Source organism: Camelina sativa, chromosome 9 (assembly GCF_030686135.1).
Source record: "Camelina sativa cultivar CO46 ecotype springtype chromosome 9, ASM3068613v1".
Classification (NCBI taxonomy): Eukaryota; Viridiplantae; Streptophyta; class Magnoliopsida; order Brassicales; family Brassicaceae; genus Camelina; species Camelina sativa.
In genome coordinates, this window is record NC_141888.1 from 6,315,931 (window position 1) to 6,334,060 (window position 18,130).

An 18,130-nucleotide genomic window follows, 5' to 3' on the forward strand; every position below is an offset into this window, starting at 1 on the left:
TTGGTGAATAAATTAAAAATTGTTTATGAAATGTTATTTATTTTTAAGATTATTGTGATAATTAATTTTTTAAATATACTTGAATAGTCATCATATTTTCTTTTTAAAATCGGAGAATAATTTTTGCATTTCAAAACGTTTAATAAATGAATAAGTTTTTAATAGTTTGTGAGTGTAATTTACTTATAATTAAAGATGTTATGAAATTAATAATTAAATATTTAACTATATATTATGGTTTTAAGTCTTTCAGTTTTAAAAATTCAAAAAAGGTGGAAAGATTGGGGGATACGTACTAATAGAAATAAACATTACCTTATATATTCCAATGGGATATTTATGTATATAATAATAAAATAAATATTTACTTATATATTTTAATGGCACATTTAATAAATCAAAAGGCTTGTTTTTGTAAATATGTTTATCTTAACATGCGTAATTGCAATTAAATTTCCAAATCGCTCTGGCGATGACACATCAGTATTTTCAGCAAAATGCTTCTCTATTAATATATAGGGGATAAGCTACACATTTTCGAAATATATTAAATATTATTTACAAATGCAGCATGTATAATATATCTTCAACTACTTTCTTATTTCTTCATTTAAAGGGAACTTCTTTCCATGAAGTTGTGAAAGGATTTAAGGCTCAGGTATCTGCGGTGGTGATTTTGGAGATGAGAATTTTACACTTAAACATGATAGAGCTGGATTGCTTTCCATGGCAAATCGTGGTCCAAAGACCAACAGCAATGGATCTCAATTCTTCATGCTCTTTGAAAAAGAACCACACCTTGATGAGTAATAACCTTTCTGCTCCTAGATTGTTGTTTTTGTTTTTGTTGTTTCGAGACTTGATGCAATTCTCTCTCAATCAGTAAACATGTAGTATTCGGCGAAGTGGTTGAAGGATGGTCAACATTCAACCAAATGCAAAGGGTGGGGACCCTTGAAGGGAAACCTATTAGGCCAGTTAAAATTACGGACTATGGTGAATTGAGAGAAAAAGGTAATAAAGTAAATTTTTGAATGTTAAGTTTCTACATTAATGATGTAGATTCAGTCATACATTAATATTTCTGATCGTGAAGCTAAGGAGAATAAGTGAAAAAGAAGTTACCGTGATGGGAATGAGAAGAGTAGGGAGAGGAGACACACTGATATTTAGCATTGATCTTAAAACGTTATATTTTGAACTTGACAACTTTAATTATCCTGAGATTTATCAACAAAAAAAAAACAACTTCTGCACCGTTTTCTCCCAAAAATATTTTCACCAATCAGAATGATGAAGATTCACTGGAACTAGAGAATAAGTGGATCCCACTAAAGGTAGTCGAGGTTGTTACTAATAATTTTTTGCAAATTGTATAATTTTAACAAATATAACTGAAACAATTCTAATATCAGAGATTTTTGTTATTTAGTATTTTTGGATATAAATTATAACTAATATGTTTGGATATATATAATTGCATTTCATAGAATTCAGACAAAATAATTCATTACCCTGAGAAGATAAAAAAAATTTACTTGATTTCGTTGTATCATTCGAGATACTGAAACCAAAACTCTACAAATCAAGAGAATCAAAGATTTTAATTGGATGACTAATAATCTACCATTGATAATTTATATATATAAAGTTAACTTTTCTCATTTCTCTTTCCTCCACATCAGCATCCACTTAATCAATTTTTTATTTTTTGCATAAAAAATACTATTTTTAATATTCATCTATTGCATATTTATTACTTATAATTAATAATAGTAATAAATAAATAAAAGACGAATTTACTAAAATTAATTAAATTTTAAAATAGTATAAACAATAATATATTTTTTTAGTAAATAATAAAAATAATAACTATCTAAAAATGAATAAAGTAAAATAAATGAAAATTTTAAAATAGTAAAAATAATACTATAAATTTTTTTTAGTAATAATGTTATTATTAAAATTATAACCAAAAAAATGATTATATTCCAAAATTTAGAATGGGTTAATGAGTTTTAGAAAGTAAGTAAGATTTTAATGCATGGTGGAGTAAAAAAACAAGTTATGTAATTGTATTTATAAAAATCTAAACATGAAAATAAAATTGAAGTAAAACATTAGTTTCTAAGAAACATATACCATAAAGATTTATTATGAAATTTCACTTATAAAAAAATAAAAGATTAATTACTTAACTTAACTAAAAAGTTTTGATCTAAAACAAAAACATTGTAAGGAGCACACTTTCTTTTGGGAAAACTATGAAAAAAAATTTTGAAAAAATAATCTATATAAAAAAAAAAACAAAATCAATGGTCAGAAAAATATAGAAAAATGATATGTAAACCGTTACAAAAAGTGGCATGTGATTTGTGTAGCATATCTCATAAGGTGTATTATCAACTGGAGGTACAATTTTATAATATGATGTATAACATATATGACAAATATAATATATATATATATATATTATCAAATGCTTTTAACCCAAAATATTGGCAAAAACAACATATTTAAAGTACACTATGTTTTTTTAGAAGACTAAGTTGGGGTTGCATCAAAAAATTAACATCTGCAAATAACATATGAGATTTTAGAAAAATATATAACTTGGATTAGTGAATAGATATTCATTGTGAGGTTTAAACGTTTCATCATTTAAGCATTCTTGACTTAGTCGGAAATTCTATTATGGCAGATGATGCATTTGGACAACCTCATTGTAGCGGCATAACATTAAACTGTTCATGAAACTTTGTATATTCACATTTAATATAGGATATCGATATGTGTAAATGGTCTCTATAATTAAGTCAACGATCGACATTGACGTTAAAACTTTTAAAATTATATTTTCATGGGATATGAATATGAACTTCTTTAAAGATAAAAGGCCAGAAAATTGTCGACAATATTGTTTACTCTTTCAGTAAGATTCTTAAGTCATTTTTTGTTACCACATGATATATTGTTGATTGCTATAAAATATTATTGCGATACTAGAAAATATATATTATATATTGATTATTAAAATAAGTATGATATTTATATAGATTTATCTTTTAATGTTCAAATTATATTCATATTCAATGATTCTTATTAATAAAAAAATTTAACTAAAATTACATGTAAAATCGCAAATATATATAACAAAGAAATATTATTTTCAAAAATATATATGTTGTATATCACTCAGTAAAGCAAGTTTATTATTTATATAGATTTATACTCAAAAGTTGGAATGATTATATTTGAGCTCAACAATTTCTATTGATAAATAATATTTTAAATTAAAATCTCGCGTATGCGCGGATATAAATCCTAGTAATTATATAATACAAGACTGACTTTTTTTTTAATTAAAATTTTAAATCATAGTAGTAAATTAATAATATGATCAATCGGTATATTTCCACTCTCTTGTGGGCCTAACTAAATTAGTTGGGCCTTTAGTATTTAGCTAATGGCTCCTTATTATTTTTATTGATATCCCCCAGTTTTGACAATTTGAAGATGATGTATTATTGATCTTGCAAAATCAAATCTTTCAATTTCGAGATCCAGAAAAAGTCCATCTTCACCTTTTCTCAAATTCGCTCTACTCAGCTATTTTTTTCCCGCTCCACCGCATCTCTACGGCGAATGGACTCACCAATTCAGCCGTCAGCGAGTGCCATAGAAGAAGACGAAGATTTCGAACGTTTCCACGACAATGGCTTCGTTTACAAACGAAAAAAACGATGCTGTATCGCCGACGCTGAAGAAACCTCAAAACCGCCGGATCCAGAATTAGATCGGGTGGTAGAGGAGAGAAATCTAAGGATACGGAAGAATAGAACACTGAAGAAGCTCAAAAGGAAGCAACAGAGTGAGATCGAGCTGTGGTTGATTTTATCGAACAGTTCGAATGCAATGCAAGAGAAAGCAGATCGGTTTCGAACGACGCAACGAGGAGAAGAGAGGTTAAACGCGGACGAAACGATGTCGTTTCCTGAGTCCTCTACAACAGAAGGAGCTCGAGAATTTGGCGGAGGAGATGCTTCTGCGCCGTCGTCTATGCTCGACGAACTTCTGTTTATGGTAATTAGGGTTTTTTTTTTTTTACTCCAATTCAGTTAAAATTTTGAAATTGGTTCGATTTTGAAAATTTGAAAAATTTTGCAGGCGGAAGCACAAGAAGCGGTGATCAACCACTACTTGAAACAGTGTGAAGTTGCAGAGAACTTATGTAGAATTGAAGAAGAAGAGAAGAAACAGTCCTTCTTTGATCTTCCCATATGGAGCTCACCAACGGATCTAATGACGTCGCTTTGTGATACTGATTAAACCCTTAAATTAGTCATCTTTTGTGGTTTATCTGAGCTCTCTCTCTCTCTCTACCTTACGTTACTTTTGTACAATGCGTTGTGTTGCAATTGTAGAGTGATTCTCTGTCTTAGGCTTAATTAGGGGGTGTTCTGTGTTCAGTCTATGATTAGGTTTCGGTTTTGGCATTTTCGTCAGTTATTATATCCTCTTAATTTTCATAAAAGCTTTGCTTCGTTTCAGGTTCGGGGTTTGGATATGGAAAATTGTGAATCCATTTAATATATGGTATGTCTTTTTGATTTTGGTTATTTGGGTTCAGGTTAGTTCGTCTCTTTAGATTGAATACCCTCTCGGAAGCTCAACAATTATGTATCTATTTTTGCCTTTGCCTCGAGATGTTTGATCACAATGTTTTAAGGAAAACACAAGTAATTATATATAACAGCTGTTACTACTTGTTTGATTGTTTCAACAAAATATGAAAATATATATTATATATAACAGCTGCAGTATCTTAAAATCACATTTGTGTTTCAATGTTAAAATGTAATATGAATCTGCAAAAGTAAGACAATGTTTAATAACATGTTTCAAGCAATCTAAATTGATAATAAATTTAAGAGTTATAACTAAAAGATTAAGCAACGACAATTGGTAAACATCAGATTCAGAATAAACCACCCAGGACTGTACAAGTTCCATTGCCTGATGAGAGAGCATTTTAGAGGACTCAGATCTCTACAACAACTTGTCTCAATGGTCAGTCTTCTTCAGATTCCGCTTGAGCTTCTGACTCGTCCCCAATATCCTCTAAAAGCTTATCAACATCAACTCCTAATTCTATCAGCCTTGCGCTTAGCTTCTCGACTTTGCTCTCTTCTTGCCCCAAACATACTAACAGGTCGTTTAATTCGTCTTCGCTCTCTTTCTGAGCTTCTTTTCTCACCTCTTCCTTTATGGCTTCTATATCAGGAACCTCCATGGGATCTCCTCCTTTCAAGGATTTCACTTCTTTTTCCAGATGGTAATTTGCCTGTTCTAGACTGTTGTATGCGTCCGATAGGCTTTTTAGGTCTGACTCGAGTTTCGCAGCCATGTTCTTGTAACTTGATGCCTCGGATTCCATCTTGGCTTTTTCGGCTTTCGCTGTCTCTAAACGCTGAGACGTTTCTTGGAGTTCGCGTCTGATGCTTTCCATCTGAACCTTGTCCATTACTGTACTTGTTCTTTGCTCTGATCCTTCAGATTGCTCATTCCTGCCAGAACTGGCCAAGTCTTCTGCCAAACCAGCATTTCGAGCAAGAAGGTTCTGGAAAACACAGAGGTCACAACAACAATAAACTCTGTCAGGCACAGCTGATTTTGAGATTTCTTTTTTCATCGGTTAGCCTCAACATATATTTATCACATGAACTTAGAGACCTATTGTATGAACTGTTGTTTGATATCCCGCTGAGAACAAAAGACCCAATTCTTCATAATCCCACATCTTGAAAGAAACTTAGTGCTTCCTATATTCCGTTTTAGCAATGCTTCCTAATCCCCATATTTTAGCAGGAACCCCTTAACTTCTCATCTATTTTTAAATAGCATGTTACTAGCGAAGACTCAAGATTTTTCTTCTTTTAATGGCAATAAAGCACCAAAAACTGTTTTATTATACTCAGTAGCATAGACAGTTGAGAAGAGGCACATACCTGAATCTCCGAGCACTGTTTCTCTATAAAGGCTTTCAAACGGTTGACGTAGTCTTTCTCATTTTCTCCGCTCTTCTGCTCCAAATCCGCTGGTACTACAGACACCTCACTTTTTGGCCGACTATACACATCCACGATTCTCTCCCTGATGTTACCTTCAAGGCTCTTCACTAAGCCTATGAAACTAGCATCAAACAAAGACAAGAGCATTGGGTGATCCTCATTCCCTTTAACCATCTCATCTGCCTCATCCCCCTCATTAATCTCGGCTTCACTAGGCGTGGCTGTTCTTGTCAACGGTTTATTACCCTGTGGAGGTTTCTTGGAGGGGGAGAAGATGAAGCTGTTCTGCATCTCTTCAAACTTCGAGAAGTATGATGTAAGCCCCATCTTCTGGCCCACAGCATCAACTACAGCAAAAGCATCTTTACCATTCTCAACTGATTTATTGTAAATGACGCATTCTCCCAATAGAATAGACGCCAATCCCCTTATGCAAACTGTTGCAGCTGGGTCTGTTACCAGACCAAGTAAAAATGTCAGGTGGTGGCGTGAATCTAAAAAGCACTGAACTGCAGCAGGGCAATCAACAGTCCATGTCACAAGCAGTTTTAAAATGATCTGTTGAATATATGATTTCCCCAGTGTGCTTGATTTATCTTTGCTTTTCAGGGAAGAAGCAACGGCCAGGTATCTGACAATCCTCTGAAACAGAGGCTCTGGAGTTCCCATGGAAGGCATAGGTGATTCAAGTACGATTTTCAAAGCCTATAGAGTATCCCAAAAAGTCAGCCAATGCAGGACAACAAAATACTGCGGATAGAACATAAGGTAAAGTGATGATTTCATTACCTTTTCCTTGCACCGAAGGTTGTCCTTCACAACATGAGAAAGAATGCTCGCAGCTCTGCAACACGTCTGTTTTCAAAAGAAAAAATAGATTTAAGTTCTGGAATGCTTTTCCATTAATGTCCAACAGGGAGAATCACTTTTACCTCAAGATCACCATCAGCTTCACCAGAACAAAGGCCTCGTAACAACATACTGACACACAAATAAAAGTTGGACAAGTTTTAGCACAAGAGCAGTAGCTCAAAATTGAAAGACCATGCAAACTCGCAATGAGAATGAAGAGTGAGATCCCTTCAAAACAAAACTGTGGAGGCTGCAGAAGAAAGAGAAAAAAAAGATGATACCTTCCAAATGACATGTGAACATCATCTTCTAGAGGATCTCGGGCTTTGGGATGTGGTTGAGGTATCAACGTCGAAGCTAACATTGTTTGACCCTCAGGATTTTTCTGAAAATGTATTGTGAATGAGATTGTAGATAAAGATGCAATCACTATATCAGAATATGCAATCTCACATTAGACTATGAACTAAAAAATTGTAAGACAAAAAGTTTCAAACCTCACAGAACATCTTGAAAACGTAATCAGCTGCAACAAACTCTTGAATACTGGGCGTCTGTAAAATGATCCGGAGGATGGAATTTAGTGCAGGCTCTACTTGCCGATCTTCACCAAGAACTTTGCTAGCAAGGATATCACGGTTCTTGGGATGTCCATCAATCAGATCTCCAATGCATTTAAATGTCTAGCAGCAAAGAATCACCAAGTAAAAGACCCATTAGAAAAGAAACATCAATAAAAGACTTGGACGACAGACAATCTCTAGAAGAAAAAAACTGCTAATAGATCACTGTAAGCATAACAGTTCCATGGTCAACCTAGAACAAGGTTCAACAGTTAAATTCTAGAATCTAAGTGAAACTATTTGAACTTGTTGTCAGTTATGCAAATCAGCAAAGTAATTTTGATATACAATGCAATATCAATGATAACAAAAAAAAAAATAAGAAAGGGAAGGGATAAAAGGACAAGAATTTACTAAAGAATATTCGCTTACCATGCACCGAACAGCAACAGGGGCCCATTGGCTTTCAACACCCAACATAAGTAGGTGGTCTAGCAGTTTTTTCTGTTGTTGGATCAAATACGATAGGATAAGAAACATATTCGATCGAGTCCACAAAGAGGAAGCACAACGTTCGTATATAATAACAAACCTGAACTAAAACTGTTCTATTTGCCAGCTTGTTTGACTCTTTTCCAGGGTCCGTGTCTGCACCTCCCATGATTAGCATATTGATTGTCTCCAGTGCACTAAGTAGATTAACAGTCTACTGGGATTTTGTTCATTCAGAAGGACAAAGATTAACAAAATTGCACGAGCTGGTATTTAATCCGATATGGGCGAAGCACTCTATAATCTAACCTTTTGCTGGGTGAACTTATATGTAATCCCTCGCAGTTTTAGAATTGAAATGATCGGTTCAAAACCCATGGTCTCCCTTAGTAGTATCTGTACAAGTTCAAATATCAGCCTGTGATCGGATCTAGTAAATTAATCAGAAAAAATAAGACCAGAAACAAAGCTTCAAAACCTGATTTGATGAACTGCTGCGAAGAAGATTGTTCAACAACTCCAGACAGTCCTGTAATTAAAGAAAAATTTAGTGCAAGTGCATGGGCAAGGAACTCAAAGTTAAGCATAAGCAAGTAATGCCAAAGCATTGGGAAAGTGCTCGCATAAAAAATTCAGGAAGACAACATATTGAATGTAAGTTCCAATAAATGTTTAGTCCTAAATTCGGAGAAGTGGCTTCTTCAATTTTCCTTTTTAAATGCCAAATTTATAACAGAATATAAGTGCTATAAAGATTTTTAAAAGAGCTACTGGTCACCTGCACAACCACATCACCATCTGAACCCCCTTCCTCCTTAATAATGCTAAAAATCTTTTCAAATGCACCTTCAAAGACAACAATTTTTTGGATTTCCTACAAGTGGTAAGGTCAATCAATCAATGGCTGGCTCAGCTCAAGGCATAAGAAAAGGAACAGTTACAAAGATAACCAGGAAGTCTCACCTCTGCTTCACGGGTCAAGTGTGTAAGAAGCAACAAAGCCTCATTCCGGATTACCTGTAAGTCATACACAACAAAAATAAGTTTACAAATACGATATTAACCCCGTGCAGAGTTCACGGTCTCATAACCTCCTATCTGAGGTTTACCGTTCACAGGAGGTTAATGAGATCAGACTCTTCTGCAGATTAGTAGCAAGATCACACATATCCAAGATATTTAGTAGTTGTTTACCTCTCTATCCATTAGCATATCCATGAGTCGAGTTATACCGCGAGGAGTGGTCAAAATAGCTTCCTGCAACCTGAAGAGATAGTCAGCAAAAGTCTCTATAGCATATAGATAGAAAAATGACACACACACAGTACACCTTGAGATATATACCTGTTTTGAGAATTCATAAGCAGAGCTGTCAAAATCTGAAGAGTGTAATATCGAACATAGAAGTCTTCTTCCTCCTGTCATACCACCAGGAAAACAAGCCATGTGATGCATATATATAAAACGAACAAAACAAAAATAACTTTTCTACTTCAAAAATATAGAGTAAACTCTAACCAGCAAACTTAAAAGAAGAGTTATATTTTCAGCTTCACGGGAGAGCAAGTCAGAGTTCATAAGAGCTGCATGGACTTCAGTCTTCGGTGCCCTTGCATGATCAATTGGCGTTAGAGCACCAAGAAGAGTTTCTAAGGCACCTCGAGCCTGGATAGACAACAAATCTATGAGTTGAAGAATAGCACTAAACAGTAACATCAACAAGAAATTTTATTAAATACAGTGTAAAACAAAAAGACATTTACATGTCCAAATTTAAGAATCTCTGGATAAAACAAAATCAATGAAAAAAACTTGCAACATGTTCCATTTCCACCTCCTTTTTCTTATTGATTTGTTCCCTGGACTGGTGGACCTATTCTGATTCTAAATCATCTGTGGCTACACAGTTTGCAAGGACTACGAAAATCAAATTAAAAATGCTAATCTCCCAAATCTACTTAGTTTGAAAAAAGAGAAAATAAATCTATATTTCCCAAACATTGCTTCAACAAACGATACCACATTTTCCATAAAGTGAGGGAAAGAGAATGCGCTAGGATCTAAGGACAAACTGCAGTATGCACAAACTAAGCGAGAACAGAAGAAATACGGAAAGGAAAAAAAAAAGGGTACAGCACCATTTCAACATCATCTCGTTGGTCCTTTAAGATGCCCATTATTACAGGAAATCCTGAAATGACAGAATGTAAAATCCAACTTTGGATTAAAATCTCACAATCAATCAGAACGCATGACAGAGAAAAAGAAAGACACCTACCGGCTGCTCCAAAAGATAATTGAGCAGCATTACTTTCTGCTACAACAGACTGAAGTTCTACAATAGCAGTTCTCCTATCGTCAGGCAAGGTACCATTACTTATACGATCCAGCAGGCGTTGAATGTAACTAGAAAAATACACCAAATAAAAAATCCAATCGTCATTAATTAATTTCTCAGAACACTTACAGGCCATAATAGATACGACGTCCACGTTAAATAAAGGAACTTGCTACATCTCTCCACTCGCAGTACATAAAAGAGAAGAAACCATACCTGTCTTCATTTGAAGATTGATTGTCGCCAAAAACCATTCCAACAACCCCCTGCACAATTTTGTAAAACAAGTTAAGAACAAGCATAAAGACCGGAAATTTTTTGGCAATGCAGCCGTTAAACAACATGTCATTAATTACAAATATCTTATGAAGCTCTCTGCCACCTTCATAAATTAGCACACTATCACTCACTCTTTATACCTTTGAGAAACTATTAAAAATCATATCGAATTCGACACCAAGCCAATGCAAAACAGACTCCTCTTAAAAATTGCAGCTATTACGATCCAAAACAAAAAAAAGCTTAACAGCTGAATGAAGCTCACAATCAGAGAAAATATTCACCTTATAACGGGAAGCCAAATCCATATCTCGTTAGCCACGAATAAATTACCTGAAAACGATAGAAATTGAGATAATTCAACCAGAGTTAAAGAAGCAGCATTGTAAAAACAATACAGAAACGAAGAATCAGACTATTAAACCCTAGAACTCTGAAATTAATCACAGAGATGAGAACAAAACTGAAAATGGCGAGAATCGAACAGCTTACACAGACTATCCGAACAAACAAGATCGAAACAAGGAAGACGAATCCTCAAGCCAATGAACCGTGATAGATCGCTTCGATCTCTTCTTCACAGAGCTTCTCTCTCTTTTTTTTTATTTACCTGACCGATCTGTTCAAGCAAAGTCAGAAGAGCTGATAAACCGTACGATCGTCACGATGAAATTGTTTTTTATCTTTAATTGGTGAAAGACGAAGATCGATGATGTATTGTACTCACGCCCGCACCTGATATTAGCTCCTGTGAGATTATTGACATTATACGATTGTCGTATATGGGCCCATTTAGGTCCAGTGGGCTCTAAGCCTAACCAGTTCAGGACAACTGTGGAGGTTCTTTTGGTGGATCGTCTTCTCTTAGGCATGCCGCATGCCGTTTCAGTTCGCTTTACTTTTCAGGATTTTTGGATTTTTAAAAAAATAGGTCTATTTGGAAAATAATTTTATTTTAGTTTGGTTTTTTTCGGTTTGTTGCTTTTCAGGTTATAGAAATGATTTGATCTATGGAATGACAATAAACTTTAGCCCAAAACAAAAAAAAAAAGAAAAACAAAAGATTCTAAAAAATAAGTCACATTCAGGGTCAAATTATTGGTTTAGTTTGGTTTTTGTCAAATAGATTATAGAAAGAAAAAAAAAAAATTACTGATTTTAATTAAAATTGTGGTATTTTAATATATTTATATACATTTAGCTAAAAAAAATAGTTTTCTATAATTGAGTTTTAGTTAGTTTGGTTTTGGTTTTCTACAATTCGAGTTCAAATCGCTTCAGGATCAGAAAATTTGGTGTATAAAAGAGTCGTTTTGTAATTTGTTTCAGTATGGGTTGAGAATTTTGACTCGGTTCGGGATTTTTTCCATCCTAGTCTTATGTTTGTAGTATTTCAACTCAAAATCTTGGCAAATATCAGTATCTAATCAATAGACAATACACTACTCAATAGTATATAAAATCCACCTATAGAGTTGACAAAGTATAAAAACATTTACGTCACTCAAGTAGCATGGTTAACAAAATTCAATGGTCAGAAAACAAGATTTGAATTGAACCAATCAATAAAAGTTGGAGTTAAATTTTATACACTCTCTTACTTCTGTTGTAATACAAGTAAGAAAAACTAATATAAAAATAATAAGTACTACTATCTAATAAGACATCGTTAATCCGCGTCCGCGTTGTAATGGTGAGGATCCGAATATTATAGGTTAAGAGCTCATAGAGATTTTAGATTCGATTCCACTTCGAACAAAGTTGATGTCGTGTACCCATTGGAGTTTTTTAAGTTTTTTGGTCAAATATTTTAGTTTTGAGCCAAATGAGTTTCTTCACTCTTGGATTAGTTCGATTTGATCCAAACGTTCGTGATTTGTGTTAATAGAAGAAAAATAAAAATAAAGAAGCCATCGATCGTTAGTGACAGAGAGACTTTACAAAAGACATATATAGAAACTTGTGTTTACCTTTAGCATGTAAAGTCTATGATTACGTATTTGTATCCTATGCGTCACAATACATGTTGTGAGTCGATGGGACGAATGGTGGATTGCTGGTCGATCGAAACATAAAAAAATGGTTGACGTGAAAAAGTTATTATATCCCTACGATTCATGGTTGACAAGGCTAATAGTCATTTTTAATGTATGATAAAGATTCATTCTATAGCGAGCGATGGGCTTAATTACGTTAGTCTATAACACATAAACAATGAGAAACTGTTCAATTGCATAAATACAGAATCTTGAGATTTTAAAATTTACTAGTTTATGTTTATGCATCTTTTATCCACTTTATTGTAAGTGAGACCTATGAAGCTTCGAGCTCTTTGGCAATTGATCTCTCGATTACTTGTAAATCCCGGTTTGCTGAGATTAATATAAGGTTGAACCAAGAAAATAGTTAAAAACTAATACTAGTTTATAGCTTCCAATTTTTAACGTATTTTGAAATTTATAAACTTTATAGAGTTTGGATGCAGACATGGCGACATTAATGAAAGAAAGTTAAGAGTTTGGAACTTTTCTAGGCCAAACCTAATAACGAAAACAATCACCACAACTAAATAATAATTGCGACGGGAATAAACGAATATGCTTTGAAAATGAAGTGTCCAAATAAAAATCCAATATGAGTGGTGGTACTACATTTTTGGGGATGAGGCATGTTCGTTGCACGTCTTGGAGTCTCTTTTATTATTTACTAGAATTTGAACCCGCGCACGCGCGGGATTTTAATTTAAAATATTTTTTATCAATATAAATTTTTGAGCTCAAATATATTTATTGAAATTTTTGAGTATAAATCTATATAAACACTAAACTTATTTACTAAGTAACATACAACATATATATTATTGAAGATAATGTTTATTTGTTATATTTATTTGCGAGGGATTTTAGTTTAAATTTTTTAGGAATAAAAATTATTGAATATAAATATAATTAGTCATTTAAAGTTTAAAAGATAAATCCAAATAAAAGTCATACTTATTTTACTAATATATAATATATATATATATATTGTCTAGTGTCGCAGTAATATTTTTCTGGTAAATCAATAATATATAACGTAGTAACAAAAAATGATTTAAAGAATCTCCCTCGAAGAGTACATTTCATATTTATATCCAATGAAAACATCATTTTAAAATTTCTAACACCGAAGGTCGATCATTGACCTAATTATAGAAATCATTTAAATATATCGATATCCCACATTAAATGCAAATATACAAAGTTTGATGAACATTTTTACTGTTATGTCACTACAACGGAGTTATCCAAGTGCATCGCCTGTCATAATAGAATTTCCGACCAAGTCAAGAATGCGTAAATGGTGAAATGATTAAACCCGACATCCGTTCACTAATCCAAGTTACATATATGTCTAAAACCCTTCATATGTTATTTTCATATGTTAATTTTGTGATGCAACCTCAGCTTCGTCTTTTATAAAAAACATGGTGTACTTTAGTAATATGTTATTTCTGGCAATGTTTTTGGTTAAAAGCATTTGATCATAAATTGATAAAATCTCAAGCATGTTTTATATATATTTTTATTTATCATGTTATAGAATTTTAGCTCCGGTTGATAATATGCATTTTGAGATATACTATACATGTCACTTTTTAATAACGACTTACATATCATTTTCTCTATATATTGTGACCATTGATTTTGTGTTTTTTTAGATGGATTAATTTTTCAAGATTCTTTTTCATAGTTTTTCCCAAAAAAAAATTGTGACTCTTACAATATCTTTGTTTTAGATCAAAACGTTTAAGTTGAGTTAAATAATTAATCTTTTATTTTTCTATAAGTGAAATTGTTTCTTAGAAACTAATATTTCACTTCAATTTTATTTTTATGTTTAGAATTTTATAAATACAATTACATAAATTGTTTTTTACTCCACATGTATTAAAATCTTACTTATATTCTAAAACTTAGTAACTCATTCTAAATTTTGGAATATGATCATTTTTGGTTAAAATTTGAATAATAATATTATTACTAAAATAAATCAATAGTATTATTTTTACTATTTTAAAATATTCATTTATTTAAAACATTTGGGTTTAATATGAGCTTTTAAATTGTTATGAATGAATGGATTAGAAGCTACATAGTAGATTAGTGTTTAGGATTAGGTCCAAATAAAAAGAATGAGTTGCTGATGTGGAGTGAGGAAAGGTAACTTTATATATATAGATAATTAATAATTATCAAGAAGATACACTTTGAAAATAGTATAAAGTTACATCATCATTCATCCACATGTGTAACTGGATTATTTAGATTAGTTCTATATATATGCTTTTACTTTTCATCAGTTAGGCCATAAGCGACGACAAGATTGCACATGTCTATTGCACATATTCGACTTTAGTTAAGAACTTGTACCACACAAATGTGCGTGATGTTCAGTTTGGTGGATTTTCATATTTAGAGTCCCTGTCTACATAATGATGACAAACTCGGTTTTGTATTAACGACCCCCCGTCTATATACATGTTTAATCCGGATATAAAAAAAACTGTGACGTTTTTGAGTTAAGTAAAGACTTAAGATCGTAAACACGGCTCGGTCGTCACTGACGATGCGCTGGCGGCACTTAAGCTTTGAATGGGAGAACAGAAAAATAGCAGATCATCCTTTAATGTAATTCTCCTATCACTAAGTTACTATTCAAAAAAATTTTTGTTTTTAAAAATTAATGCAGATGAACTGTGTGTAGTTCATATTTTTTTGTCTTTTTATGGTAAATGCAGGAGAAATATGTGCAGATATGGTCTACAGCTTTTTTGATGCTGTTCACCCTTGATCTGCATTTGAACTGCCAAATTTTTGATATACTTTTATTCTGCTTGATCTGCTTGAACCACTTGATCTGCTTTGCATTACCTGCTTTCTCCATTCATGGCCTTAACCGTTAAAATACACATATCATTCAGACAAGACAGTAGTAAAACGGTCTGAGTCACGGTTTTGTAACACAGCCCCACGCGTCTCAACCGTAGGATTTGATTACTTCATCCAACGGTTTTAAACGCGTTTTCTAAAATAATCCGTAAACGCTGAAACTGAAAGTTTCTTCGTAAAGTCGAAACCTTTTTTTATATAAATAAAAGAACTTTTTAGAAAGAAAAAAACTCCGAATTATATTTTTAAATTCTTTTTTAGGTTGTTTTTCTTTTAACTCCTTTTTTCTTGTGGAGAACATTAAAAACGAAATCTAGCGATTATTTATCGCCTTTTGTCTCTTTGGATTATCAGATTCCCCAATTACTTGAAAAAAGCTTCTATAATTCGATTCTTTTTTTTGTTCCTTCGACAGAGATTGGGAAAAGAAAAGAAAAAAAAATCGTAAGGAGTTCGAAATTTCCTATATCTCCGTTTCTGGGGCTTTTTTTTCTTCAATTTACGATTGGTCTTTTTTTTTTGGTCTGGGTATTTTAATTTGGGGATTAAACGTTTTGCATTAGACGTGAAAAAAAAAACCATGTCCGATGGATACTACAATTCGAAGAAGACTGATGATCTTTGCGAACATGTTTGTGGACAGGTTTGTTTCTTATGTGTGTTTTTCTCCATTACATACTCCAAAAATTAGATATATTTTTTCATATTGAATTCGATTTCTGTAAAATTCGTCATGCACTCTGATTTTTTTTTTTTTTTTTGTGTGTAAATTGTCTCGAAGAACCTAATCGTGTTTATAAATTCATAGTTTTTCTCGAAAAAAGATTGAAAATTGTAATACTTTTTTATATTAATCGTATCGAATCTCTGATGATAAATTATGAAAGCCCTTTTTTTTTTTTTTTGGTATGTAATAAAGTTAGTTTTTTTTTAAAAAGGTCAGCTTGTTTTCTGTGGCTTGAAAAGATCTTTGAATTTTTCCTACAATTATTATATATAAAAGTAACAATTTTTTTTTAAATTTGATTTGTCTTTCTTTGAGTTTTTTTTGTTAATTTTGTGTTTCTTTTCTTATGAATTTGTTGTAGGGATCAAAAGCAGCAAAAACAATCTCAAGGCTTAAATGTGTTCTGAAAGGTTTTGATTTAAGAACATACTTGCTCCTCTTTGTGTTGATGCCGTTTGCTATCTTAGCAATCTATTTACACGGCCAAAAGTTCACTTATTTCTTCAGACCTCTTTGGGAATCACCTCCTAAGCCCTTTCAGACCATTCCTCATTACTACAATGAGAATGTTACTTTGGAAGCTCTCTGTAGTCTTCACGGTTGGGGAATCAGAGAGTCTCCCAGACGTGTTTTTGATGCTGTTCTGTTTAGTAACGAGAAGGATCTTTTAACTGTTAGGTGGAATGAGCTTTACCCTTTTGTGACTCAGTTTGTGCTTCTTGAATCGAACTCTACGTTTACGGGTTTGCCTAAACCTTTGGTTTTTAAGAGCAATAAGGATCAGTTTAAGTTTGTGGAGCCGAGGCTTACTTATGGGACAGTTGGAGGACGGTTTAGGAAAGGTGAGAATCCGTTTGTTGAAGAAGCTTATCAGCGTGTCGCCTTGGATCAGCTTCTTAGGATAGCTGGCATTGAAGAGGATGATTTGTTGATTATGTCTGATGTTGATGAGATACCAAGTGCTCACACGATCAATCTTTTGAGATGGTGTGATGATATTCCTCAGGTTCTTCACCTTCAGTTGAAGAATTACTTGTATTCTTTCGAGTACTACGTCGATAGCAAAAGCTGGAGAGCGTCTATACATCGTTACAGTCCAGGGAAAACACGGTATGCTCATTTCCGTCAGAGTAATGTCCTGTTAGCTGATTCTGGTTGGCACTGCAGCTTCTGTTTCCGTTATATAAGCGAGTTTGTATTCAAGATGAAAGCTTACAGTCACTCGGACCGTGTCAGATTCTCTCATTACCTGAATCCAAAGAGGATTCAAGATGTTATTTGCAAAGGAACTGATTTGTTTGATATGTTACCAGAGGAATATACATTTAAGGAGATTATTGGCAAAATGGGACCTGTGCCTCGGTCTTATTCAGCTGTTCATCTTCCTTCATACCTGCTGGATAATGCTGAGCAATACGAATACTTGTTGCCTGGTAATTGCATAAGAGAAAAACAGACAGGGTTTATGTGGTGAGCACATTGAAGGTGTTCTTGTATAGTCTTAAACTTCAGGGCCTTAGCATCATTCTTGAGAGGAAAGGTGCAATCTTTTTGCCTAAAAGAGAAGAAATGGAAGAAAGTAATTTGATACTTTGCCGAGACACGTATATAACCTAAATGCTGGATTCAGTTGGTGGATTCTGAGGATTTTTTTCCATCAGTTTCATTTGATACAGGAGGGTTTGTGAGAAAAAAAGGAGGTTACTTTGAGTTAGAGCTGCACAACACTTCCCAGGTTTTTTCAACAATGGGAACATATGTTGTTGCCGAAGGCTGATTGATTTAGTAGTATAGCAGTTTCAGGATCCATTTGTTTATATAAATAACATTTTCTTCATTATTCTGAGTTCAGTTCTGGTTATTTGCAGTTTCCTTCT

The 18,130-nt window shown here is 33.2% G+C and overlaps 3 protein-coding genes across 3 annotated transcripts; 2 read left to right on the forward strand and 1 right to left on the reverse strand.

Annotated features, from left to right (window-relative positions):
* Positions 1–3,488: 3,488 nt before the first annotated feature.
* Positions 3,489–4,767, forward strand: LOC104710593 (uncharacterized). Its single transcript, XM_010427225.3, has 2 exons — positions 3,489–4,083; positions 4,168–4,767. Exons 1-2 carry the CDS (start codon positions 3,646–3,648, stop codon positions 4,327–4,329), a joined length of 600 nt encoding a protein of 199 aa, XP_010425527.1. The 5' UTR covers positions 3,489–3,645; the 3' UTR covers positions 4,330–4,767.
* A 69-nt stretch (positions 4,768–4,836) lies between these two features.
* Positions 4,837–11,332, reverse strand: LOC104710594 (golgin candidate 6). Its single transcript, XM_010427228.3, has 20 exons — positions 11,088–11,332; positions 10,880–10,928; positions 10,533–10,582; positions 10,257–10,384; positions 10,117–10,169; positions 9,497–9,643; positions 9,323–9,396; positions 9,173–9,242; positions 8,942–8,995; positions 8,757–8,852; positions 8,457–8,507; positions 8,288–8,374; positions 8,079–8,192; positions 7,919–7,990; positions 7,421–7,606; positions 7,205–7,308; positions 7,004–7,052; positions 6,861–6,926; positions 6,009–6,776; positions 4,837–5,620 (listed from the first exon to the last, which is right to left on the reverse strand). Exons 2-20 carry the CDS (start codon positions 10,901–10,903, stop codon positions 5,072–5,074), a joined length of 2,742 nt encoding a protein of 913 aa, XP_010425530.2. The 5' UTR covers positions 10,904–10,928; positions 11,088–11,332; the 3' UTR covers positions 4,837–5,071.
* Positions 11,333–15,676: 4,344 nt separating this feature from the next.
* On the forward strand, positions 15,677–18,114 carry LOC104710595 (uncharacterized). Its single transcript, XM_010427229.2, has 2 exons — positions 15,677–16,169; positions 16,615–18,114. Exons 1-2 carry the CDS (start codon positions 16,107–16,109, stop codon positions 17,725–17,727), a joined length of 1,176 nt encoding a protein of 391 aa, XP_010425531.1. The 5' UTR covers positions 15,677–16,106; the 3' UTR covers positions 17,728–18,114.
* The last annotated feature ends 16 nt before the right edge of the window (positions 18,115–18,130 follow it).

Coding starts and splice junctions, on each gene's coding strand:
- LOC104710595 (XM_010427229.2), top strand. CDS start 16,107: ATGTCCGATGGATACTACAATTCGAAGAAGACTGATGATCTTTGCGAA. Junction 16,170..16,614: donor GCGAACATGTTTGTGGACAG/GTTTGTTTCTTA, acceptor AATTTGTTGTAG/GGATCAAAAGCAGCAAAAAC.
- LOC104710594 (XM_010427228.3), bottom strand. CDS start 10,903: ATGGATTTGGCTTCCCGTTATAAG. Junction 9,243..9,322: donor CTTATGAATTCTCAAAACAG/GTATATATCTCA, acceptor CTATCTCTTCAG/GTTGCAGGAAGCTATTTTGA. Junction 6,777..6,860: donor ACCTTCGGTGCAAGGAAAAG/GTAATGAAATCA, acceptor GATACTCTATAG/GCTTTGAAAATCGTACTTGA.
- LOC104710593 (XM_010427225.3), top strand. CDS start 3,646: ATGGACTCACCAATTCAGCCGTCAGCGAGTGCCATAGAAGAAGACGAA. Junction 4,084..4,167: donor TCGACGAACTTCTGTTTATG/GTAATTAGGGTT, acceptor AAAATTTTGCAG/GCGGAAGCACAAGAAGCGGT.